The sequence below is a fragment of the Rutidosis leptorrhynchoides genome, chromosome 8, assembly GCF_046630445.1.
Source record: "Rutidosis leptorrhynchoides isolate AG116_Rl617_1_P2 chromosome 8, CSIRO_AGI_Rlap_v1, whole genome shotgun sequence".
NCBI classification, from domain to species: domain Eukaryota; kingdom Viridiplantae; phylum Streptophyta; class Magnoliopsida; order Asterales; family Asteraceae; genus Rutidosis; species Rutidosis leptorrhynchoides.
In genome coordinates, this window is record NC_092340.1 from 330,726,924 (window position 1) to 330,754,384 (window position 27,461).

At 33.8% G+C, this 27,461-nt stretch overlaps 1 protein-coding gene across 1 annotated transcript; it reads right to left on the reverse strand.

Annotated features, from left to right (window-relative positions):
- Window positions 1-785: 785 nt before the first annotated feature.
- LOC139862231 (derlin-2.2-like) lies at window positions 786-3,613 on the reverse strand. The gene is made up of 6 exons (XM_071850799.1): window positions 3,224-3,613; window positions 2,498-2,597; window positions 2,115-2,329; window positions 1,938-2,021; window positions 1,497-1,550; window positions 786-1,211 (listed from the first exon to the last, which is right to left on the reverse strand). Exons 1-6 carry the CDS (start codon window positions 3,320-3,322, stop codon window positions 1,032-1,034), a joined length of 732 nt encoding a protein of 243 aa, XP_071706900.1. The 5' UTR covers window positions 3,323-3,613; the 3' UTR covers window positions 786-1,031.
- Window positions 3,614-27,461: the final 23,848 nt, after the last annotated feature.

A 27,461-nucleotide genomic window follows, 5' to 3' on the forward strand; every position in this document is an offset into this window, starting at 1 on the left:
AAGTCAGTTAGTATAACGATAACAACATTACCCAATCCCATAAAAATGGGTTATGAAAAAGGTAAGATGTGGACAATCATTCATCTCTACCTTAAAATATAAAAAAGAACTCATTTCTCCACCACCAAGTTGAAAAAAACGTTTCTCCCACACATGGTTAGAAAAAGTCATCTCGAGTAGACTCTACTCGAGATGGTCAAACGTATGTATGTCACAATGGTCATGGTCGATGATATCTCGGTCATGAGTCATGATGGAGCGAGACACAAGATCACGGTCATGACTGATTCATAATATACAAAACGCAAATCGCGGTATGCAATCACAATTGAAATTAGCTGGTCGCGACATTGATTTCTCGGTCTTCACCCGTAATTTCTAGTTACGACCCGCAACTTCATGATCATGACCAAGAATATGGCTAATTTACTGGTCATGAATACGACGTATTTATCAAAATTGCTAAATTTCTATCATCTGTATGAAACTTATACTAATGTCGAAAGTATGTATGAGTGACACTGACCAACAACCAAAATATTGTTTACGCATTGTAAAGTCTATCACACAATGCATACTTACTAGTTACTAGACATTATTAGAAAGTTCCAAACAATAAAACTTCAAAAACTAGAATACATGAATAGCAAATTGTGTAAACTTTGCCTCATTCACAAAACATTAACCCGGTTGAAATTGCTAAAAGATCAGCACGCTTATGCAATCTTATCATATAAGCATTGTAGTTTATGTCGAATTTCAAGTTTCAAATATTGAAAGGTTGCATTTGTAGCTCCGATCTTGTTTTGACAATTTATTATGCAATATAATTGGATAAAAGTTGAAAGAAGATGCAACTCTATACTAATTGTCAACTCCTCTTTACATAAGCATGAGGTTCTCACAACTTATATGCGCGCAAATTCAAGTTTCTGGCTATCATAATTCATATATCATATCATATAGACTTAAAACATACATCCATCTGGACATGTAGCTTAAGTTACTCTTTAGTCCTGCAAAGCATCTGATCATTGTCTAATTTCGTCAACGTGTGGAGCTGCAAATCTCACTTGTGCAGGGCGTGCCACCACAACAGGTTCATCACCAAAAAGTAACTTGATAAACGAAGGTGTTTTTAGAGGGCGTCGCCCGGTCATTCTAGGATAAACATCTTCAAGAAAATAGTATGCGTGACCCGCAACCATTCCCTGCCACATTAACATTGTTCCATTTATATAGCAGCATATGGTGCATATAAACGTACATTCAAGAGTTTTTACATTATGAATGGGGCACAAAAATAAGTAAAATTGTTTTATTTATAAAGCAGCATATGGTGCATATAAACGTATATTCAAGAGTTTTTACATTATGAATGGGGCACAAAAATAAGTATGATGAACTCAAATTTGTGAAAACACAATCACATATTGCTAAACAGAGAAGTAAATATTATGGAGTAAGACTTAAAATACTAGTTTTTAAGGACTTACAAGTAGATCCGCCCAAGCACTTGCACCAACAAGAACAGAGAAGCCCAACAAAACCTGTAAAATAAACAAAAGTATTATAAATTTAGTGGTGTTGATTAAAAGGATTTTGTAGACGAGAGATAAACCAGCTTACAGATGAATGGGTCGATATGGTCATCTTAAACTGGTTGAAAGGTAAAATTTCACCTAAAGTATATATTTTGTACATACCCCTTATTACTGCTTTATTCATACACCAAAATTATTAGTGTCATATTATGTTTCAAAACATAAATTTGTAAATGTCATATTACAATTTCAGTAATTGCTGAACACGTTGATTATTAAAAAAAATGGACATGCATACAAGTGTGTCAAAAAACACAGACCCGATCGACCCACCCATTTTGTCACCTAGAAACTCCAAGACATGATAGGTGTGAATTGTTAACAGATTCTAACCCATGGAAGGTAAGCTGCGGTGAAAGAAAAGAGACCCAAGAAGCTCATATGAATAAATGGATTACGCTTGCTCCATACATAAACCTACAAAGTGAAACAATCAAATCACTAAGTTTAAAAATCTAAGTCGCTCATAAACATTCAAACAATGTATTACAAATAAAACATATACTTAACCATCATAAACGTCAAAGAGTTGCTAAGAAACATGATATTGGCAATAGACTCCGATACATACGGTATCATCCCTCCAACAAGTACGATACTGGTTAAGACACTCGCACCAAATAAGAGCATATAGAAGAAATCTGCAGTACGTCCCCTAAAAGAATTTTCTTCTAGAAGCTTGCAGTATCGAGCTAGAAAAAACATGTGAAAAAGGAAGTCCAAATCTACAACAAAAAGACGTTGCATTATTAAGAAAGAATATGATTCATTGCATCAATTAATGAAGATAAATAACATAAACAAGAAAGAATGTTACATCCTGATATAATAAGTGGTAATGATATATCATACCGACACAAGTGAACTGAAAAACCATGGCTAAAAAGGCTTACCCATCTTCCGAAAATAAAGAAAATTAGTGATAAGCCTCCATATTTGGTATTGCTTAATGACAAGCCTCGGGTTCAAATACAAGTTGTAGGGCGAAATGATCTGCAGGAACATTTCACAACATCATGCACGATAAAGATTCTACATTCACCAAATATACAGGCTCAAAACCATGATGGAACAAAAAAAAAAAAAAAAAAAAAAAAAAAAAAAAGACTGATATACATTCAACCACAGAAAATAAACATCTTTATCTTACAATTACAAAATCAGAATAAAAATTAATTATATTTAGCCAAAAATTTCAGTCCCTGAACACTTTCATTATGAAGAATAAAAGTTAATTACATTTAACCAAAAAAACATCTCTTTATATTATAAGTACAAAAACTTGAGTGTAATATTTTTAATCCCTGCACAAATTCTTTATGAGAAAACATAATATCCACCACGATAAATATTACCGATTTTGCATATAATAATATTCATTAATTAAATTGGTGTCATATAACCCACACAAAAAACTCATCAAGGAAGGTTAACATCCAAAGCATCAAATGTGCATCCCTCAAGATTATATATATACACACACCCTAATTTAATTACACAGTAGCTCGTCTATTATAATACAATATCATATATTCAACATCAAATATTCAATATAAAATGCAAAATATATATATTTTAAAATAAATAAATAAAGAAGAAATTGGAAGAATTGTAAAGACCTCAAGGGAACAACCAACAGTGGTAAGAACAGCAGCAGTAAGATATGATCGGGTTATAACTGGCATCTGTTTGTACCATTCTTCAACCACTTGTGCCATTTTTTTCTTCTATTTTTTAATTTTAATTTTAATATTAATCAAAGCAACCACCAAACGCTAAACCTAATACCCCAATAACTTAATATCGATTGATTGTTATCAACTATGATTTCCGAAAATCAAGAATGTTAGATGAACACAAGGAGGAACTGGAAGGATCTGGAAACGGAGAAAGAAATTAATTAATTAATTAATTAATAGTATATGCGAATGTTAGATAGGGAGACGAACGTCCGTACCAGAATGTTCATTTGTTCATCTAGGGGTGGGTGTGTTTTGCACAAGATGTTGAAGTTTATGTAGTTTTTGACTTTTTAGCACGGAAGTTGATCAGTACACCACCTTATTTTTACCATACACCACCAAAACAATTATTTTGACATTTCCATCATTCCTTTGAGAAGTTAAGGGGAGTTGGTGGTGAATAAAAGGAAGGGTAAAAATATCCAAATAATAGTTTTAGTGGTGTATGATCAAAATAAGGTGGTGTACGAATCACCTACCAAATTCTCAAAGTTTATTATAAAATAATAGTTTTAATAAAATTAGATAGTATTAGATTAGATATGCTAAAAATTGCTTATAAATTTATAGTTGTAATTCCTTAAATTGAATAATTTGTTTAAAATTTAACGGACCAATCAGAGCGCTACATGTGGCGCGACAATCACACGCGATTGAAAAAAAAAAGAATTCAAAAATTTTTTTTTATAAATAAATTTTTTTTTCAAAAACTTTTTTTTGATATTTTTTTTTTAAAACTTAGCGTGTCAAATCCAATCACATGTGATTGAATAAAAAAAAATTGGAAAAGAAAATTAAATTTTTTTTTCCAATCACATGTGATTGAATTTAACATGCAGAATCACATGCGATTGTGTTTTACAATCACATATGATTTACTGCATGTCAAATTTAATCACATGTGATTAAAAAAAAATTTCAAAATTTTTTTTTTCTAAAAAAAACTGGAAAAAAAGATTTGATTTTTTTTTTTAAATCATATGTGATTGTCGCGACACATGTCGCACTCTGATTGGTACCTTGAATCTCAACTTAAAAATTGGATTCATTTGAATATTCCTCGACTTTAAGAATATTCATTTGAGTCCAAATTTTATCTTGGGTTTGAGGGATTTAATTTCAGCCCTTAGATTGATGCTGATCAATGGTCCAGATTAACTTGATTAAATATAGGTAATTTTAGGCGGAGGGGCATTTTCGTCCATTCACTGCATATTTTTTTACACCCACACTCAAACCCTCGTTCATTCCTCATTCCACTCTTCTCATTCCAGTCGTTCACTCTCTCATTCTCAATCGCCATTCTAGGGTTTCTCTTCTAAATCGCCATCAACAATCAAATCGATTCATTAGCTTATAACATTCATCAGTAATTGATCTATCATCAATGGCGAAATCAAAGGATTCTTCGATTTCAAAATCTTCTTCGATTAAAAAACCTTCTTCAACTAAAAAGCAAACTAAAGCTGAAAAACAAGCTCTGGTCAAAGCTACAGGTAATTTTACTATGTTTTATTGAATAATCAATCAAGTTTTTTTTTCCTATTCCTTTGGTTTTTTAATTTTTTTTAGGGTTTTAGTGAAATATGCTTCGTTTGTTGTTTCTCAATCACATGCGATTTGTTTGTGATCATTGTATGTGTGTTGTTTATCAATATATGAGTTGCATTTGTTGTTGTTGAAAAATCAATATACAATTTTGTCATCATAATGTATTTGTTAGGGTTTTTAATCACCTGTGATTTTTACGGAAATCAGTTGGTTGTATCATTTAGATGTTACCAAATGCCATCACATGTGATTGTTTTTGTTTTAATGTAACATTTAGGATTGTTTTTGTTTTAATGTAACATTTAGGGTTTTTTTTAAATACAATATTTGTCATCAGATTGTAATTTCTATGGTTTCAATCACTTGTGATTATACAATGAAATTACTTGAAAGTCACTATTAGATGTTAACATGTAGTTTTGTTGTTGTTGAAATTACTTAGATGTTAACAAATGCCATCACTTGTGATTCTGCATTACCAATCACTTGTGATTACAAATAGATGTTAACAATCGACCTCATCTGTGATTTGTTTGGTTTAGATATATTGCTTCGTGTTTGTTTCTACAATCACATGTGATTTGTTTGTGCTTTCTATATTTTATTCAGCAATCAATCAACAGTTTGTTCTATTACAGTGTTTTCTAATTTTTTTATAGGTTTTTTTAGAGATATAGTTCTTCGTGTTCATGTGATTTGTTTGTGATTACTTATGTGTGTTATTTACCAATATTAGTTACATTTGTTGTTGAAAAGTTCACTATACAATTTTTTTCATCAGAACGTAATTGTTAGGTTTATAATCACATGTGATTTTTACAGAATTACCAAATTCCATCAGGTTGTAATTGTTTAGTGTTTTCAATCACATGTGATGTTTCTGTTTTAATGTACCTTTTAGGGGTTTTGTAATCAGTTTTTCATAGTTTTAATGTTTTAATCACATGTGATTGGCAAAGCAGAATCACATGTGATTGGCCAAAGCAGAATCACCTGTGATGTTTTTGTTTTGATGTACCATTTAAGCAGAATCACCTGAAATCAGTTTTTCATTGTTTTAATATTTACCAAATGCCATCACAAGTGATTGTTTTTTGTTTTAATGTGCAATTTAGGGGTTCACTTACTCCTGCTAAAAAGGAATGCGTGAGCAAGCTTGGGTTTCGTTCTTTGTTAGACTTTAACATTGAACAATTGCCTGGTAACATTGCCTACTTTTGCGTAGACAATTTTGATTGTGATGCTATGGTGATTAGGACTTCGAAGGGTGATATCAAGGTTGACACTGAAGCAGTCAAAGATGTGTTTGGCTTTGAAGATGCCGGGGTTGATTTAGATACATTAGATGTTATTCCTGACAGCGAAATTTGTTCAAAATTGGTTTGATCAGTTTACAACTGAACCGTTTATTCGTGCAGCGGGACTCTTGAACTTGCACCAAAATTTGATCCTGAAGAAGAAGGTGGAGAGGGTTTTATACGAATTGAAGATGAACAGGATAACATTGGTTCAATTGAGGTATTATATGTATTTTCCTTTTATCTACTATGTTTTGATTCTGGTTTTGCCAATCAAATGTGATTCTGCTTTGCCAATCACATGTGATTATGCTTTTCCAATCACATGTGATTCTGCTTTTCAAATCACATGTGATTGTGCTTTAACTTACTGCATCACCTTATAATCTAACGTTTGTGCCTTATATGCAGGACTATTGTCGAGATATCAAGGAGAAGTTCAAACTGGTTGATGACTTGAAGATGTTTTTGTCAAAAAAATAACCGAAGGTTTGACGAATTATCCCAACGAGAAGACTTTGATATATTATCAAAGTAAAATGAATGAAGTTTTTAGAATGGCTGAGGGTGATGAGGTGAAGGTACCGATGAATGGTACCGATGATGAGAAGAAGGAAGATGATGAGAAGAATTCAAGAAATCTCATGCGAAAGAAGACTACATGATGGTTGTTCTTTATGCACAAAATCAAGAGTTGATCGTGTTGAAAAATTAAAGGAGTTGTTAGAAAAGTGAAGTGTTTTGTGGAAAATAATTCCAGATTGTATTATTGTTGAGGTTATGTTTTATGTGTTAATAAATATGTTATTTTGTTAGCCAATCACTTGTGTATTTCTTTTCTATCTACTATTGTTGGATGGTAAATGACAGTAATGGTTTAGATTAGGTTATGTTTGTTAGCCAATCACTTGTTATTGTTGGATGGTAAATGACAGTAATGGTTTAGATCTTAATTTCTGTATTTCTTTTCTATATACTATTGTTGATGGTTTTCATTGTCGATTGTTTATCAATTTTTATTAAACAGGTACAGGTTATGTTTTGTTAGCCAATCACTTGTGATTTTTCATTTGACAATCACTTGTGATTATACATGGCCAATCACTTGTGATTTTGCATGGCCAATCACCTGTGATTCTGCCAATCACTTGTGATTATGCATTGCCAATCACTTGTGATTCTGTCAATAACTTGTGATTGTGTATATTGTGATTAATGTAATCACATGTGATTGTACAATCCAGAATTACAAGTAATTGTAAATCACTATAACTTTATGATTATATAACAGTTCAGGGATCAAATGAGAACTTTCTGTGGAACAGCATGTAAATGTAAAATATGTTGTTCTACACATGTTCTACATCAATTTTCATCAAATTGAGTTTATGGTTTAGATTTAGGGTTTAGATTTAGGGTTTAGATTTTAGGGTTTAGGGTTTAGATTTAGGGTTTAGAATGAGTTATTTGACGAACGGTTTATAGTTTAGGGTTTAAGGTTTAGGGTTTTGGGTTTAGAATGAGTTGTTTGGCTCTTTCTCGAATGTCTTCATGAAGCAATTAAGAAGTCATGTGTAACTCTCGGTACAAACTACCGCAGCAACTGTGACACACCTATGGTGGTTATCTATGCCAGTAAATGGTACAAACTTGAGGTTGTACCTGTCCAAAAAGACAATCAATTGTGATTAGAAACTCAAATATACCAAATAACATGTCAATCACATGTGATTAGAAACTCAAATATACTAAATAACATGTCAAAAAAGACTATCACATCTGATTAGAAAATTCAATATACCAAATAACATTTCAATCACATGCGATTAGAAACTCAAATATAGCAAATAACGTATCAAAGAAGACAATCACATGTGATTATAAACTCCAATATATCAAATAACATGTCAATCACATGTGATTAGAAACAGTCAATCACATGTGATTAGAAACTGTAATAAGCCAAATAACATACATGTTCGTTCTGTAGTGATTGCATAAGTTATTACATAATAAGTCACATGTGATTGAATAAGAAAACAATCACATGTTATTGAACAACAAAATATTCACAAACAAATTGCACATAGTTATAGTCATTTACAACAAACAAATTGCATAAGTTATAGTGACTGAATAACTTATTGCATAGTAAGTCACACGTGATTATCATTCATATCAAAGATTACTCAACAACAAAATACATATCACATAATGTATTATCATAAAACTCAATCACATGTGATTGACTAACTGAAAATTTACAACAGTTCGATTTCTATCTTCATTGTATTGATCATTATCACGTTATATCACAGTAATGCATTATCATAAAACACTTAACAACAAAATACATATCATAAAACTCAATCACATGTGATTGACTAACTGAAAATTTACAACAGTTCAGTTTCTATCTTCATTCTATTCATCATTATCACTTTATATCACAGTAATGCATATCATAAAACACTTACATGTGATTTTTCAGTTTTTCTAACGGGAAATTACATGTGATTGATGAAGAAATTACTCAAATTCAAAGTAAATACTGTTTCACCCAAATGTAATCACATGTGATTGAAGAAGAAACAATACACATACCTTCAGCATTCTGGATTTCGATTTATTCTTCGTCACTGATATCGATTTCTGGTTCCATTTGCTTAAATTGAAAGTGAATATCAATTGATTTTGAGAACGAATTCGTATATACTTTCAATTCGGGAATGAACGACTGTTTATGAATCGAAGTTAATGACGGTGACAGAATCGTATAATCAGCAATCGGAGTGAATTAATGGTGTTAACGAGGTTGAAGATGACTGATTGTTCGCCGGAAAAACCTCAATAGCCATCGCCAGGAGCTGTTTAGGGTTTTTGATCGATAGGGTTCATGGTTTTGTTACGTACGAGATTTGTATTTGCAAAATGACGATAATACCCTCCCTGTATATTTTAGTTGTTTAATCTGATTCATTGATGAAAAGTGATCCAAGGGCTGAGGAGTGTTCCTGTGATCTCAACTTTTCCCTTGTTTTCTCCAGATTACAACTCGTGAAGTATATAATAAATAATTAATCATAACTAGCCTTTTAATTATATTGTACGGGCTCTAAACCTTAGTAGTATTTGATCACGATCACGAATTTAATATTTAACCGACGTGTTATACAAAAAATATTTGATCACGAATTTAATAAATAATTGATCACAATGTATTACCGACGTGTCATGACTACTTACAAGACACGTAATCAACCATTTTGGTTGACGGTTAAAAAAAGTATTTTGTTTATATTGACACATTTTTTATAAGTTTGTAGGCGACAGTAGGACGGAAATGGGTTTGTGGGCGACATCGGTACATTTGTGTAAGTTTGTAGCCTATTTTTGGCTTTAACCCTTTACATAAATTCAAGAGTTGTGAAACCGTACATCTACAACTTCCGTCCAACGGACGGGCTCATAAAACTAGTATATATATATATATATATATATATATATATATATATATATATATATATATATATATATATATATATATATATATATATATATATATATATATATATATATATATATATATATATATTCAGACTAGTTTTACCTAAACAAACCCTTACAAAACATATTACGTTTAAAAATATCTTAAATAGAATCAACAACATGCCCAAAGAAAACTTTACTATTTAACGGTAATTTTATTTGTTTTTTACATTATTTAATTTAGTTTGTAATGTTTGGACGGATAGAAATATTCGAGAAAAATCTAGGTTTGCAAACTAAATATTGGTTATTACATTTAATTAGTTGATAAGTTTTCTTTTTCATGAAAGACATGACCTTAAAGAGTTGCTAATGGAGTGTGAAACTGAATCTCTATTAAAGATTCTCAAACATTCAACCACTAAATCGTCTTCTGAGTTAATAGGTTGATAAGCTACGATAAACTATACGTATAATTAAATAACTTGATGTTCACGTTGTTTAATGTACATAACTGTACACGAATATTGCATAGATGTATCAACTAGTATGTTAATCATATACTCCGTAACTCTTTAATCACGTTCTCAAGCTTGTAGCATTAACTTACTAGAAAGATATTATAGTCTGTCTATTTTAAGATTTGAATTATAATCCAACAGTTATATTAGTTTGTTTACTCGATGTGTCACTATTAATCGAGTTAATCTAACTCGGAACACAATTTGGCTTAACTGACGGCTCCCTCCATAATGCATTTTCCTAGATCCGCTACTGATGGGATGATCTAGTAACAACTAAAGGTATATTATTGAGTGCAAACTCAATCACAAATATATAACGGAAAGCAAAAAAATGTTATCATATAAGTGCATGTCCTACTTTCTTTATCATCGGTTGATTTTAAAGTGGAACATCAATTGTGCTTATATACTCGGCATGTTATTGGGCTAAGTATCGAATTAACACTTTGTACCATATTCATGGTTGTCACTTGTATGTGGATCGATCGGCATGAGACAACACGCAATAGTGCGACTCCATGTTGACCCTAGTAAATGAAGTTCAGCCCAAGTCGCCCATTTAATGTCGTTTAGTGAAGAGCATGGCTAGTAGCCTAGTAGCTCGAAGCATGGCATGCTAGGGGCATGGTCAGATATTGAGGCGTGCAAGGTGTGCAATGGCACATGGTCCAATATTCAAAAGGGCCCAAAAATATAGTCCAACAATTATATATCTAGGTCCATTAGCTTTAATATTACGTTTTTTACAACCGTAATTTTGATTAATATTAGTACTTATGACCTTTTTTTTTAGTATTACTGAACTTATTGTTATTATATATGAAAGGCCCACTTTTATTTATTAAACATGTCCCATAAAATTGATAAGACGCACCTGGTAAGGGGAGCGCGTGGTGTAGTTAGCATGGTCGGTATTGCTCAATTGTAATGAGAGTCAAGTTGAGTTTGGAATTTACATAGTCCTAAACAATGTGGGATCAAATAGACTTCACTTGGAGATCCAAAGGATTTAAGTTTATGGAGATGATTTTTGAGTGAAAATCCAATCCCATATCGGAAAAATAAAGTATGCATCTTGTTGGTTGCAAATTCAATTCCACATCATATAAGCACACGAGTTAATCCTTTTTATCTCTAATTAGTTTATATATTGGACATGTTATTTTGCCAAGTATTAATATGCACATATGTATCATATGCATACATAAAATACAATAGGAGTGTAACTTTTGTTGTTTCGTTACAGTGCATAAACAACCTTTATTTTTATTTTTGAAAAGAACTAGAGCTTAAATATAAACAATGAGCTTCATCAAAAGATGAAAGAGCCAACAAAGAGAGGAACAAAGCATGAGGGCCTCGCGAAAAAACAGAAAAAAGAAAAAGAAAAAAAAAACTAAACCTACAAAATTAACCAAACACTATCTAGAAGCGAGCCCCACAAAAAAAAAGTTACTTGAACAGCCAAACAAACAACAGAAAGACCTAGAAAACAAATCACATGAGGTTAAACCACAAACAACACAACAAACACTAGACAAGACAAACAGACACAACCAACACAGAAAATGACACAAAAAAACTAAACACTGAACAAGCACTAGAGAACCCCAACTTATCTGCCGGTTGTGCGACCTTCTTGCTTTACGTCCCTGGTTTTACAAGTTTACCCACAAGTTGTTCGAATCGCACCGATTTAACCTAAACTTGTTTGAATCGCACCGATTTGCGTCTTACAAAATCGAATCTGTAAACATGTTAAAAAGAGCAAACTCCTCACCAAGACAAGAATTATCATCACCTATCACCTCGGTTGCCGACTTGCCTCCCTTAAAAGATCATCTTCATCTTGATCCCTCAAACTAAATGTGTTGGTTGAATGTTGGTTAATGAACTAAACGACAAACTTAAGTATGATGATTAACCAAAGAATATGTTTTGATGATGACACATACATATGCATAAGTGATGACCGACATCTTAACATAAAACACGCAAGGTCACTAATCCATACTTTATCTTGCAAACGACCAAGTCAAACATAGCTTAAAGAATGAAATTAAAAGATCAGCTAAATACACGGTCAAGGTACGGTCGACCGCACAGCCAGCCGCAGAACCCCAAACTGAATTGTAACGCAGTTTTATGAAAACAAGTTGCACGGTCGCCGCCACGGTCAACCGCATTGCGACCGCAGTTTTCTCTGTTACCAATTTTGACCAAATAAGGTTTGACTAGTTCCCGACATCTATAAATCATGAAACCTTTCTTAACATGCTTCGAATAGACGCCTTCTCCATACTCAATTGAGTTTTGGTCATAAAAACACTAATTGTGGTTAATTACGCCTAATGACATCTTAATGACAAATTAATCAAGATTAGGCATAACACATAAGTGTTAATCCACAACTTTTGATCTTAATTCTTATCTAGACATCCTTAGTATGATCATCAAGTACCAACACACTTAATCCAATGTCACTAGAACAATAATTGTTATTGAAAATGATTTAGTGATTAATTAAGGCTAAATGAGGAACAATACTCTCAAGTATAACTAGTAATGACTTGTAATCCTAAAATACACTTAGATACATTTAGGATGGTCACCAACTCCCAACTAGAGATTGCTCTTCCCTTGTGCATGTGTTGGACATTAATGTGTGCTTACACATTAATCAAGCAATATGTTATATTGCAATTGAACTTGTTAAAAGCTTGAATTATAAGTTGTGCAAATATCTATATGATTGATCCTAGAATAACTATCTCTTGCTATGTGTGAGTATTACTTGCTACTTTCCAATATGCTTAATACTCATAAATTTATCAACTTGATTAATATGTTTGCTATGTGCTTACTTGTTAGGATTCAAGTAACTAACCTACTCCAATAGATTAAGTGTAAAATGGTTCACAATGAAATTATAGTCAATTGTCTACTTGGTCTAGTCTAAGAAACTAAGGGTGATTACTTATTCAAGTATGACTTAACTTTGATGTCTCTACATACTTAATGACCATCTTGGAAAGACATCATTCAATTAATCAATGCCTAAACTCAAATGGAACATGACTTGTGATTAAGTGAAACTAGGAAGTTAATGACATAGTGACTAGTCTTTAGAATTGAACCAAAGGTATTAATGTGACTAACTAAGTCTTGACCAAACTGAGATTTCCCTAAATATCAATCAAGACACTCCTCCAAAAATGTTGGGTTTACCACTTTTAGAATGTTAAGTCACTTTCACACAATAAGATCAAATCTCACACACTTAATGCATATAGTACTTTCATAGGATGTTTGGTTTCTTTTGCAGGTGCTAGAAGGAGTAAATGTGCCAAAATGTGGTGTTCAAATTTAAGTCAAACGGCTATACAATGGATACTAAATTTGAACTGGAGCACGCACGGTCGAACCACGGTCGACCGTGATGGCAACCGTGTGTCAACAGCTATTTTTTGAATCCCACTATAAAAGGTAAACTTTAAAGAGCTTTTGAAGCTGACCCTCTTGCATTTTTAAAAGGCTTATTTCCAGAGATCACAAGGGCTCTAACTACTACTCAAATGTGATCAAGCAAGAGAAGATTCTATGATCTTATAGATATAGAATTTGGTTGTTATAAACTTACTAATCAAAATCATTAATCTTGTGAGTTTACTTAGTGTAATGTATGTCCTAGTATTGTCTTAGGATCATCATTACAAAGTGTATAAGTCTTATAACTTCAATTAGTAGAAGCATAGGCTAGCTTAGTGATCTACTTCCTTAAAGGGACTTAGGAAGTTGATTAATCTTATTTGGAGATTAATACTTGTCCAAGGTGAAGACAAGTTGTTCTAGGTTGGAGTTGATCTTTCAAAGGGATAGAAAGATTAGGTTTGTTGTCTACCAAAGAAGTTGAAGACTTGTAAATCGTATCTCCACCGAGTTTGGAGAAAAGTGCTTAGTGAAGCAACAAATCCCGATTAGTGTAATCGGGGAGTGGATTAAGGTGGATTAGTTAACATCCACCCGAACCACTATAAATCCTTGTGTCTATGTTCTTTACATTACTTCATTTATCATTTTGAACATATACACTGCATACATCAAGTTTGAGTTGAATTGGTTGATCAAAGAAGTTAATCGAATATGGTGATCAATCGAAAAAGTGTTAAAAACGTATTAAGTAACTATTCACCCCTCCTCTAGTTACTTACAATTGGTATCAGAGCGGTTGCTCAAATTATTGCTCTATAAACGTTTTTGGAGGTGTCAAATTTCGTTTTGTGCAATAACTTGAGTCAACGATTCTCGGATCAACTCAAACTATGTGGTACTTGGAAGAATTGGTGAAAGAAGCACCAATATTTGATAAGATGGATATTGATGTGTGGAAATTAAGATTTGAGGCTTATCTCAAATCCAAGGATTACTACTTGTGGAGAATAATCAAAGTAGGAGACTTTGTACCACAAGCTAGTTCAAGATTAGTGAAGTCAACATTTCAAAACAATGAAGTTTTGAAATAATTTGATGCAATTTCACTACTACATGGAATTCTTCCTAGTGAAGAAAGATTAAAGATAATTTCATGTGAAAGTGCAAAGAAATGTTGGGATTCACTATGTTCTCAAGAAGAAGAAAACTCTAGGAGTTTAAAGGGTAAAGGAATAGGGAAGGATTTGGAGAAGCTTGGTAATTCTCAAACAAAAGGTTTGAATGGAAATGAAGATTTTTGCCTCATGAGTTCTTGGAATGACTTGGATCAAGATGGTCAAAGTGAATAAGAAGTTGAATCTCCATTCAAAGAAGATGATGTCTCAAGCATGGATTGCAATGAGGTACATGTATTCTATCTTTCTAATTATGAAGAATTGTTAGATGATTACAAGACTATTAAATTTGTGTATGATAGTAGTCGTGACAAAGTAAAACTTTTGGAGAAAGAATTACACAAAGTTAGACAACTTAACAAAGTTTTAATTGATGAAAATAACACCTTGAAAAGAAAACTTGAAAGGATAACTATTTATGATTCATCAAAAGATAAACTTGAAATGAATGTGTGTCACGACTCTAGCAAACACAAGCCATGTAATCAAAGTCCATTATCAATTATTAGAAGAATTGAGAACATGGAAAAAATGGATCAAGCTAACAATTCAATGGTAGGGATAAGTCAAGGATTGGGTGTTATTCTCAAAATGCTAATGAGAATAACCTTCTCAAAAAGACTTTGTATTAATGAAAGGTTTTTCTTACAAATGCAAAATTATTTTTGAAAAAATGATTTTAAAATATTATTGAAGAAAGCTTACTTGCATTAGGATTGTGTGTTTATGTGAAACTATGTATTGCATGTTAAATACTAGATTGATGCGTTTTGTGTATACTATGTGCATGATATATATATATATATATATATATATATATATATATATATATATATATATATATATATATATATATATATATATATATATATATATATATATATATATATATATATATATATAGTGGTAGGATCAAGAGGGAAGTAACCATTCGGGGGGAAGCGGGGGGAAGCAAACACTTTTTTTTTATTTTCGTTTTTTGAAAAAACTTTGTTCACGAACATTATAGATGAGATGAAAATATGAACATTTAGTAGAGACACTTTGTGATAAATGTTTTTATTTTGGCGGGAAAACGTTCGAAGAAGTAATATATAACAATTATCGTGTTTTTTGAGCGTATTTTGAGGTTTTAGCTATTGGGGTTTAGATATTAGGGTTTAGATATTAGGGTTTATAGGGTCTAGATATTAGGGTTTAGAAATTTAGGGTTTAGGGTTTAGATTTAGGGTTTAGATTTAGGATTTAGATTGAGTTTTTAACACGAACGGTTTAGAGTTTAGGGTTTAGGGTTTAGGGTTTGGTGTTTTAGGTTTATGGAATAAACCCAAAACACCAAACCCTAAACCCTAAACCCTAAACCCTAAACTCTAAATCGGGCTAAATTTTACTTCACAAAACATGAAAAAAAAACGTTCATATTCTTCACAAACAATATTATCTTGAATGTTATTTTTGGCGATCGTTTTCCCGCCTAAATAATAACATTCATCACGAAGTGTCTCTTCTAAATGTTCATATTTTCGTGTGATCTTGATGCCGGAAAAAAAAAAATTCAAAAAAAACGAATTTTTTTTTTGCTTCCCTCCGCTTCCCCCCGATTGGTTACTTCCCCATTGATCCTGCCCCTATATATATATATATATATATATATATATTAATTATGTGTCATTGATGATTAAACATCGGGTGGATGTAATCATTCAATGTTAGCAAAAGAAAACTTATTCTCAAGTATTCTATAGAACCTAAGAATCATCAAAACGCGCTCAAAGAAAGAAGAAGTGAAGAAATTGGTGATCAGAAGAATCCACGGCAGCATCACGGCTGACCGTATACCCGACCGCAGACTCCTGTCCTATACGTGTGAAAATTCCTGCACGGCTAACACCACAGTCGACCGTGCTTCGACCGTGCGTGGTCTGATTCTGTTTTTAAATTAAATAGAACCCTCACTTTTTCTTTCATTCCAACTCACTTCAAAACACACACACTTTACACACAGCTGAGGAGATCGACCGCACGAAGAAGAACGCTCATTCCTTCAATCTCAATTCCTACTTTCGGTATGATTAATCCTTGCTTTCCTAGCATTCAATTGTGTTTGTATGATGAATTAGGGTTATAAAGAAACCCTAACTAGAATGAATCAAAACTCAAATTGATGCAAACAATCAACATTGTTCTTGAAGAACAATTTAGAAATGATTGTAGTAGTGATTGTAATGTATCTATGCATTGATTTAACTTTGGACAATTCTAGGGTTCATTATACATCTAGGTTAGATTTTCATAGAAACATTGTTCATATGATATAAACAACATTGTTGCAAATTGATTGTGATAATGTTAAATGTCAAAACATGTGTTGATGATGATCTCAAAAGTCTAGAACACATATGAACTTTGTGAAAATCTTAATCTAGTTGCAAATTCATTGACACTAATGAAGAGTGAAAATGTGAAGAACGTTAACATCAAAACATCTAAGTATTGATGATAATTAAAGTTTGCAAAACTTGTTGCCTACAATTGAATTATACACTTTGAATTTATTTGAAGTGTCAATGCGCAGAAAATGGCTAATCGAGGAGAAAGCTCATCCAACTTTCATCCACATCAATCGACACTTAACAGAGAAAAAGTGAAAAATCGACAAATAGCAGAAGGAAGAAGAATTGAAGCAGAAGATTTTCCTGAAATGGTGGTAGCTTTCTCATATTTAAACTGGGATGTATTTCTTGATCTAAATGGACCAATTTATCCATCACTCGTTCGAGACTTTTACTCTAGCTTCGTTTATACCAACAGATCAGTTACCTTTAGGCTAAAAGCAACAAGAACAATCGTAACACTTCAAGAATTTAGAAAACTCTTAGAAGTACTAGCGAGTGGAAAAGGTTCTTTCACACAGGACACAGTCTGACCTATCTTCCTGAATTCAACAATAGAGATGCTGCTATTCGAACACTGTGTGAAGACAACGCTCCAAGAGAAGAAATTCTCAGTCGAGGGGTATTGGGCAAACACCTACGAAAGAAGTTCCGAACATGGAATACAGTGATCGACTACAATATTTACTGTAAAATGGGAAATCGTTCAAATATCCATGCTGTTCAGATGGCTCCTCTTTTGGTGTCTAGAAATTCAAGAACCGGTGAACATGGCTTACTTTATGGCCATACGCATGAGCAATGTACCAAAGGACTCATCAAGAGTTCTTCCTTATGGAATGCATCTTACAAAGTTATTCGAAAAATTAAGAGCAACAGATGACATTCACATAAATCTAACCAATCAAATATTTAATCGCCATACATTAACAATGATGGGATGTGATGATGAAGATGACTCTGATGATATTGAATGGGTCTATGAAGCCATGACCAACTCTCAAATCAAATTGGAAGATATATCCTACAGTGATGAAGAACAGTTTCCGGATGAAGCTAATGATCCTTTTTATGGATTGGATCGTGATTCAAAAGCTGAACGAATCTACCTGAATCAAGCTAAGATAAAGAAGTATCAATCCAAGATTCGACTGCTACTGAAGAAAGCGAAAAAGGCCTTCTCATGTCGAAGTAGTAGCGATGTGAGAAGTAGAAGGTGAAGGAAGTGAGAGAAGATAAATTTACTATAATGTTGGTTGAATAACTTGTTTTGTAATAATTAAATGTGTGACTATTTGAATATTCCTTGGATATCATCTGTTTAAATTGAGCTGATTAATTAACTCATATTTCTGTCAGATCACACACGGCCAACCACACGGTCGACCGTAGTATCGACCATGTATCAATCTGACATCTCTTCTTCTCTCTCCTTGAAAAATAAATGCACATTGAACCTCTCAAATCTAATTGGATCTGTTTTCAAAGTATCATTCACAAATTAGCATACTTGAATATGATCAAATTTCTCAAAAGATTCAATTACTCCAAAAGGGAATGAAAGATTAAATGAAGGTTCATCTTTTTCCCTTTAAATTGAGAAGATTATGATGCAAAACTCACTACACCACCTCACACAAAATGAGTCAAACAAACAACTCTCCTAAAAATCCTTTTGTGATTGATTTGTCTTCTTCAGTTTCTGACTCCTTTGACAATCACTTTCCTAACTCCCAAGAAGAAAGAGATGTGATCAATCGCAACCGAAAAATGGTTAGCACTAGACCAATTGTCGAAGGTTGTATGGTTACTATTGAGCACTTTTCAAAAGAGCTTCTCGAGAATTTTGCTTACATAAAATGGGATTCATTCTTAACCTTAAGAGGTCCCATTCACTCCACTCTTGTTCGTGAATTCTATGCCAACTATGAATTCACTCCCCCAGATAACATCAAATTCTGGTTGTTTGATAAAGGGTTTTCCATGTCTCTCAAAGACTTTGGAAAATTTATGCATGTTCCTAATGAAGGCGTGGAATGTTTCTCCTATAGTCCATACCTTCTTTGTCTTCCCGAATTTGTCATAAAAGGTGACATCATCAACACCTTTTGTCAAAGGCCCATCAATCACATTGAAATCCAAAGTGATGGTCTGAAGGCAAATCATCTTGCACCTAAGTTTGACCTTTGGCTCAAAGTCATAAGTCAAAACGTCTACTGCAAGGTGGAAACACTATCCACAAATGTTCATGCATGTGAAGCCTCACTACTCTAGTGTCTCCAACACCGAATTCAAGTCAACATGGCACTGTTCATGGTAAAGAGGATGAATGGATTGGTGTACAATGAATCTCTTCCTTCCTTATTGAGCACACTTAACGAAGCTCTTCACATAACTGTACGTTCGAGATGTACATCCTGTTGGTCTAACCACCCTCCCAATCAATTACGATTTGGTTCGACCTTTTAACGAAGAAACAGAAGGTGAAAACACAACTGCCTGGAGTGTTACGGGATCTGATGATAGTGTTGAAGATGACTAGTTCATTGCACTATTATCTTCCACTCAAATATCCATCCTTCATCGTCAGAATCGTCGAACTCACAAGATCCTGCGACGCTTTCTGAACAATCTTGTCTGTGGAAAATGCTCATCTCACCCAAGCACATCTCGTCCCATGTAGAACAAACCTAGGATTAATCTACTGTACTTTCCAGGAATATTATATATGCATCACTATGTTTCGTTCTTGCTTTAAATAAAATGTGTGCTTGTTATGTTTTATTATATGTTTTCCAACGTGCACATTTTAAGGGGGAGCTTTGTTCTAAGGGCGAACTTAGTTCTAGGGGGAGCTAACCTTTTTGCTTCGACAAAAGGGGGAGAAAGATGGATACAAGTGATTGTTAACACTTGTGTATTTATAGCAAAATGTCCCTCATCACTTGTATGTTTGTCATCATCAAAAGGGGGAGAATGTTAGTTGAATGTTGGTTAATGAACTAAACGACAAACTTAAGTATGATGATTAACCAAAGAATATGTTTTGATGATGACACATATATATGCATAAGTGATGACCGACATCTTAACATAAAACACGCAAGGTAAGTAATCCATACTTTATCTTGCAAATGACCAAGTCAAACATAGCTTAAAGAATGAAATTAAAAGATCAGCTAAATACACGGTCAAGGTACGGTCGACCGTACAACCAGCCGCAGAACCCCAAACTGAATTGCAACGCAGTTTTATGAAAACAAGTTGCACGGTCGCCGCCACGGTCAACCGGATTGCGACCGCAGTTTTCTCTGTTACCAATTTTGACCAAATAAAGTTTGACTAGTTCTCGACATCTATAAATCATGAAACCTTTCTCAACATGCTTAGAATAGATGCCTTCTCCATACTCAATTGAGTTTTGGTCATAAAAAACACTAATTGTGGTTAATTACGCCTAATGACATCTTAATGACAAATTAATCAAGATTAGGCATAACACATAAGTGTTAATCAACAACTTGTGATCTTAATTCTTATCTAAACATCCTTAGTATGATCATCAAGTACCAACACACTTAAGACAATGTCACTAGAACAATAATTGTTATTAAAAATTGATTTAGTGATTAATTAAGGCTAAATGAGGAACAATGCTCTCAAGTATAACTAGTAATGACTTGTAATCCTAAAATACACTTAGATACATTTAGGATGGTCACCAAGTCCCAACTAGAGATTGCTCTTCCCTTGTGCATGTGTTGGACATTAATGTGTGCTTACACATTAATCAAGCAATATGTTATATTGCAATTAAACTTGTTAAAAGCTTGAATTATAAGTTGTGCAAATATCTATATGATTGATCCTAGAATAACTATCTCTTGCTATGTGTGAGTATTACTTGCTACTTTCCAATATGCTTAATACTCATAAATTTGTCAACTTTATTAATATGTTTGCTATGTGCTTACTTGTTAGGATTCAAGTAACTAACCTACTCTAATAGATTAAGTGTAAAATGGTTCACAATGAAATTATAGTCAATTGTCTACTTGGCCTAGTCTAAGAAACTAAGGGTGATTACTTATTCAAGTATGACTTAACTTTGATGTCTCTACATACTTAATGATCATCTTGAAAAGACATCATTCAATTAATCACTACCTAAACTCAAATGGAACATGACTTGTGATTAAATGAAACTAGGAAGTTAATGACATAGTGACTAGTCTTTAGAATTGAACCAAAGGTATTAATGTACTAACTAAGTCTTGACCAAACTGAGATTTCCCTAAATATCAATCAAGACACTCCTCCAAAAATGTTGGGTTTACCATTTTTGGAATGTTAAGTCACTTTCACACAAGAAAACTAAATCTCACACACTTAATGCATATAGTACTTGCATATGATATTTGGTTTCTTTTGCAGGTGCTAGAAGGAGTAAAGGTGTCAAAATATGATGTTCAAATTTGAGTCAAACGGCTATACAACGGATACTAAATTTGAATTGGAGCATGGACGGTAGAACCACGGTCGACCGTGATGGCAACCGTGTATCAACGGCTACTTTTTGAATCCCACTATAAAAGGCAAACTTTAAAGAGCATTTGAAGCTGACCCTCTTGCATATTTAAAAGGCTTATTTCCAGAGATCACAAGGGCTCTAACTACTACTCAAATGTGATCAAGCAAAAGAAGATTCTATGATCTTATAGATATAGAATTTGGTTATTGTAAACTTACTAATCAAAATCATTAATCTTGTGAGTTTACTTAGTGTAATGTATGTCCTAGTATTGTCTTAGGATCATCATTACAAAGTGTATAAGTCTTGTAACTTCAATTAGTAGAAGCATAGGCTAGCTTAGTGATCTACTTCCTTAAAGGGACTTAGGAAGTTGATTAATCTTATTTGGAGATTAATACTTGTCCAAGGTGAAGACAAGTTGATCTAGGTTGGAGTTGATCTTTCAAAGGAATAGAAAGATTTGGTTTGTTGTCTACCAAAGAAGTTGAAGACTTGTAAATCGGATTTCCACCGGGTCTGGAGAAAAGTGCTTAGTGAAGCAACAAATCCCGATTAGTGTAATCGGGGAGTGGATTAAGGTGGATTAGTTAACATCCACCCGAATCACTATAAATCCTTGTGTCTATGTTCTTTACATTACTTCATTTATCATTTTGAACATATACACTACACACATCAAGTTTGAGTTGAATTGTTGATCAAAGTTAATCGAATTTGGTGATCAATCGAAAAAGTGTTAAAAACGTATTAAGTAACTATTCACCCCCCTATAGTTACTTACAAAATGCATCTCTAGTAACCGTATGTTTGTTTCTTCTTGCTTTTCTTCTTATTTTTATTCACTACAACCTCCTTAAGGCCACCAACGGGTGATGTTCCTTCACCAATCAAACTTTGCGGCTTTGTATATTATCCCCACACCTTAAAACAAAAATCCTCACAAGTATTACCAATACAAGGGCGCGACCTAACGCCACCCCCAACATCACTTAATGGTGCATCCGTTTGGTCATCACATACTCTGGCAGTATTCGATGAGCCTTTCAACTAAAGAAGTTGGGGGTTCAACTCCTTTCTGGGCATATACATGGATAAATTTGTGTTGGTTGTATTTTTTTTTAAAGTTCAGGAAAATTTTGTTATTAAAAGGAAATATTACAAAAAGGCTCAAGGAGCCCAACAGATACAACCCGAGACTATAACTAAAACAAAATTAAAAGGATATTTGTTCAACTGGACATATGCTATTGAAAAGCTAATCACATAAAATTATGAACTATTTGTTAAACAAGTCACATGAAGCTCTCTATACAATGGGTAGGAAAAACTCATATCACTCAAATTTATCCCCAATAGAGAAGCTACTTGTACCAAGCCAAGGTGATAACCGGATACAGTGCTGAATTTCCAGCGATAAAGTATCATGCTGTAACATCCCGTTTTTCCCACACGTGATTTAAGGTACATATTTAACCGTCAGTACGCTTATAACTCGTTCGTTCACATGATGAAATGAAATAAAGTGTTAGTCAATGTGTGGATGTGTGTATATATATATATATATATATATATATATATATATATATATATATATATATATATATATATATTGAGAATGCATGCATGTATAAGTATATGCATGGGTTCTGTTGGTGTTAAGTCATGTGAGGTTTAAAGACGAAGTTTAGACATATATAGGAAGCGTGAACGAGGTGTACTAGTCGTATAAATCGATAATTAGTTTAACGTAGTCGAAATGGTCAAGTGCAGGCCATTGCCGCGCAGCGAGTTTCCTGGGCGCGCCGCGACGAATAACGTGAATCAGATTCAGGAGGCTTGCTAAACAGTTCGAGAAATCAGTGTATCGCCACGCCGCGGCATTTGGGAGTCGCACCACGACAAACTGGGCGAGCTGGTTCCTGTTTCGGTTTTTAAAATAAGTGGTCCAAGGGTAATTTCGTCCTTTTGCGTGTAGATCTGATTGGGACATTTAATCTCCACCACTTATTCATCTTTATTCATTTCTTTTCTCTTTTCTTTCTCTATTTCCTCTCAAAATATAAAACCCATTTGATTTCAAAGTGAGATTTGAGAGTGAAGAATTGTGAATCAATCCTTGGAGCAAGAAGTAAAGTTATTCTCCTTGTTCTTAGCTACTAGTGGATAGTGTTGGTAAGTCTTAACTCTGTGTTTTGAGTTTTAGTTAATTTATGGCTAGGGGTCATTTGAGACTTGTAAGGCCCATTTGGGGATTTAATGGGTGAATTGGGGTTAATTTGATGAAAGGAAACTCAAATGGTGTTAATCTAGGGTTTGGTCACGTAATTGGGATTGGTAAGTGTTAAATTGAGTTGCTAGTCACTAACACACTTGTAAAATGATGAAAGAATTGTTAATGGGTAAAGTTTGGCTAAAATTGTAAGTCTAAGTATTTAATGGGTCAAATGGGTGATTGTTGACCTAGTTGGGTGAGATGGGTATGAAATACCCATAAATTGTGTTAGTTGGTGTTAGTAGACCCTAATCACTAGCTTTTAGTGATTTATGACGAGTCATAGCCATTAATGGGCAGTTTTGGTGGATGTGAATCATTTAATGCTTTTAGGGCATTAAATGTTTAAGGGAAAAGTGTTGGTGGTTAGTCCACTAGAGTTGTATGTTAATTAAATGCATAATGTGATAGGTGCATATCATTGAAGGTTGCGAGCTTGATTCCTAGTTCACTAAAGGCGATAAGGTGAGTGGAATAATTATATGTGTATGTATATAATGTATTTATTTGTATGCTATGGTATGAACCAAAGAGCTGGTAGTGCAATAGTATGTGCGATTGTGCTATGATGTGAACCAAAGAGCCGGTAGCATCGTAGTACTTGTGTTGTAGTGTGAACCAAAGAGCCGGTAGCACTACGACACGAGTTATTATAGTGTGAACCAAAGAGCCGGTAGCACTTATAGCGAGTATGACTCGGGTTGTGATGTGAACCAAAGATCCGGTAGCATCATAACCGATGCGTATGGTGTGAACCAAAGAGCCGGTAACACCATGACGTGAGTATGGTTAACCATGGTTGTGTGTTGTATTTGTAGTGTATTGTATTATGTCGATTTATATGCTATCGATTGTACAAGTTACGGTATTGGAGACTTTTAGCTTGTACTTGCGATGGTATGCTAATTGTATTGCTAGCATGTATGCGGTATGTGAGTATGTGTTTGCAAGTAGGTATATTATATATGTATGTGTATAATTATTGCATTCACTAAGCGTTTTGCTTACCCTCTCGTTGTTTACTGTTTTAGGTTCCGGCGTGGACAAGGGTAAGGGTGTTCGTTTGGATTAGGGGCCTCTCGCTTTGTTTTGATAGGGAATGCTTTGGATGAAGCTTTTGGAAGTTGATCTAGTTTTGGGTAGTTTAGCCCCAAACCATGCTCGAGTGTCGTTTGGTTTAAAACTATCGTCTATGGGTCGAACTTGTATTACAATTGATTAATGGCCTTCGTGCCTTTTGTAAACATTAAAAACGTTGTAAGTTTAAATGGGATTATGTAATGGTTTACATCTTCTGTTTATTGAATGGCGCGTTATTGGTTTATACTAATAAAAAAATTATCCGGTTGAATACGGGTTGGGCTGTTTCAAGTAGTATCGGAGCATGGTCTAAAGGATTTAGGCGACTTGAGATAGGTACCTAGACTTAGACTTTATTGTGTATGCGCTTTATGTGGGACTTGTAGGAGACGGGTCGGACCGGGGATTGGTTAGTGCCTAGGTTTAGGTGAGCTAACTATGCGCTAATTGTTTTTTGTTGGGTTTTGCAATTATCAAGCAAGATAGACGTTGTACTAGTGAGTTAATGCGACGTGCTCGCATAACAATGAATAGCTACCATTGTTATGAGTTCAAATCGTGTCGAACAATCGATGTACGACGATTGTTGAGCGAAATGGGGCGGTGAGGTGTATATGAAATTTATGTTATGTCCTTTCGTTTCATTATTTAACCTATTTTCGTTTTATAGTATGAAGACGAGAAACGGACCCAAGAACAATGAAGGGGTACGAGTGAGGATGTTGAGTTTACGGCCAAGGTTGAGGCCATTATGCAAAGGCGTCACGCGGCCTTTTTAGAGGACGTTAAGAAGACGTTCTTAGATTCGACGAACAAGTAGTCAATCTAGTCAAGGAATAAGTTAAGATTGTTCTTCAAGAAGATAACGTCGGAAGGCGAGACTTCTACTATAAAAACTTCAAAGATGCTCAACCTCCTACCTTTGAGGGTGAACGAGACCCACTCAAGAGTGCTCGTTGGATCTCCGACATGGAGGGGGCTTTTCGTACTAGTGAGTGCCCTCTCGATAAAAAGACGAGGTTTGGTAGTAGCATGATGATGGGTGATGCTAAGTTGTGGTGGGATGTAAAAATCCGACTTTATGGCGAAGAACAAAGTATGAGTTTGACGTGGGACGAGTTTAAGGCGGAATTTTTCAGGGAGTACCGAACTTCGGCCGATCTTTCGAGGCTTAAGGACGAGTTGCGTACTTTGAGGCAAGGGTCAATGGATTTTGATAAGGCTAAAAAGGAACATATATTTCATAGCAATATCCCTCCTAAATAATATGTTTTCATATGTAATTGTATTATATTTTCATTGTAATTGTTTAAATAAATAAGTGCGAAGACAAAAGGCGAAAACGAAGTTTTGAAGACACAAACGTCCAAAAAGCTCAAATGTTCAAGATACAATTCAAAAGGTTCAATTTATTGATGAAAAACGTCTAAAAATGACAAGAGTACAAGTTACAAAACGCAAAGTACAAGATATTAAATTGTACGCAAGGACGTTCGAAAATCCGGAACCGGGACATGAGTCAACTATCAACGCCCGACGCAATGGACCAAAAATTATGAGTCAACTATGCATAAGAATAAAATATAATATATAAATAATTATATAAATTATTTATATATTATAAATATATATATAATCATGTCGACAAGCTATGAGACAAAGGATCCTGAGCTGGATTTTCAAACTCCACGACTCGCGGAGTTTGAAGGCCAAAAACTTCACGACTCGTGGAGCTGTCAGAAATCAAAACGCCTATAAAAGGCCATGCATTCGTTCGATAAAAAAATAATAATAATAATACTTTGTAATAAATAAATAAATATATAATATATATATATAGTATAGGATAGTTTTATATTAGTTAGTTTGGGTTATGTAAAGGTTATTTTACGGGTTTTTGAAGTCGAAATTCTGTCCGTGTAACACTACGCGATAAATACTCAATGTAAGTTATGTTCTCCTTTTTAAATTAATGTCTCGTACTTAAGTTATTATTATGCTTATTTGAGCCAAAGTAATCATGATGTTGGACTAAATATTAAAGACGGGGTAATTGGGTTTTGTACCATAATTGGGGTTTGGACAAAAGAACGACACTTGTGGAAATTAGACTATGGGCTATTAATGGGCTTTATATTTGTTTAACTAAATGATAGTTTGTTAATTTTAATATAAAGATTTACAATTGGACGTACCTATAAATAACCACATACACTCGATCGGACACGATGGGTGGGGTATTTATATGTACGAATAATCGTTCATTTAACCAGACACGGGAATGGACTAATAGTCACTAGAATTATTAAAACAGGGGTGAAATTATGTACAAGGACACTTGGCATAATTGATAACAAAGTATTAAAA

What these genes read in the sequence shown, in the direction of transcription:
- LOC139862231 (XM_071850799.1), bottom strand. Translation starts at nt 3,322, where the DNA reads ATGGCACAAGTGGTTGAAGAATGGTACAAACAGATGCCAGTTATAACC. An exon ending in CTGTTGGTTGTTCCCTTGAG is followed by an intron (nt 2,598 to 3,223) that starts GTCTTTACAATT and finishes ATGTTCCTGCAG; the next exon opens with ATCATTTCGCCCTACAACTT. An exon ending in GTGCTTGGGCGGATCTACTT is followed by an intron (nt 1,212 to 1,496) that starts GTAAGTCCTTAA and finishes TTAATGTGGCAG; the next exon opens with GGAATGGTTGCGGGTCACGC.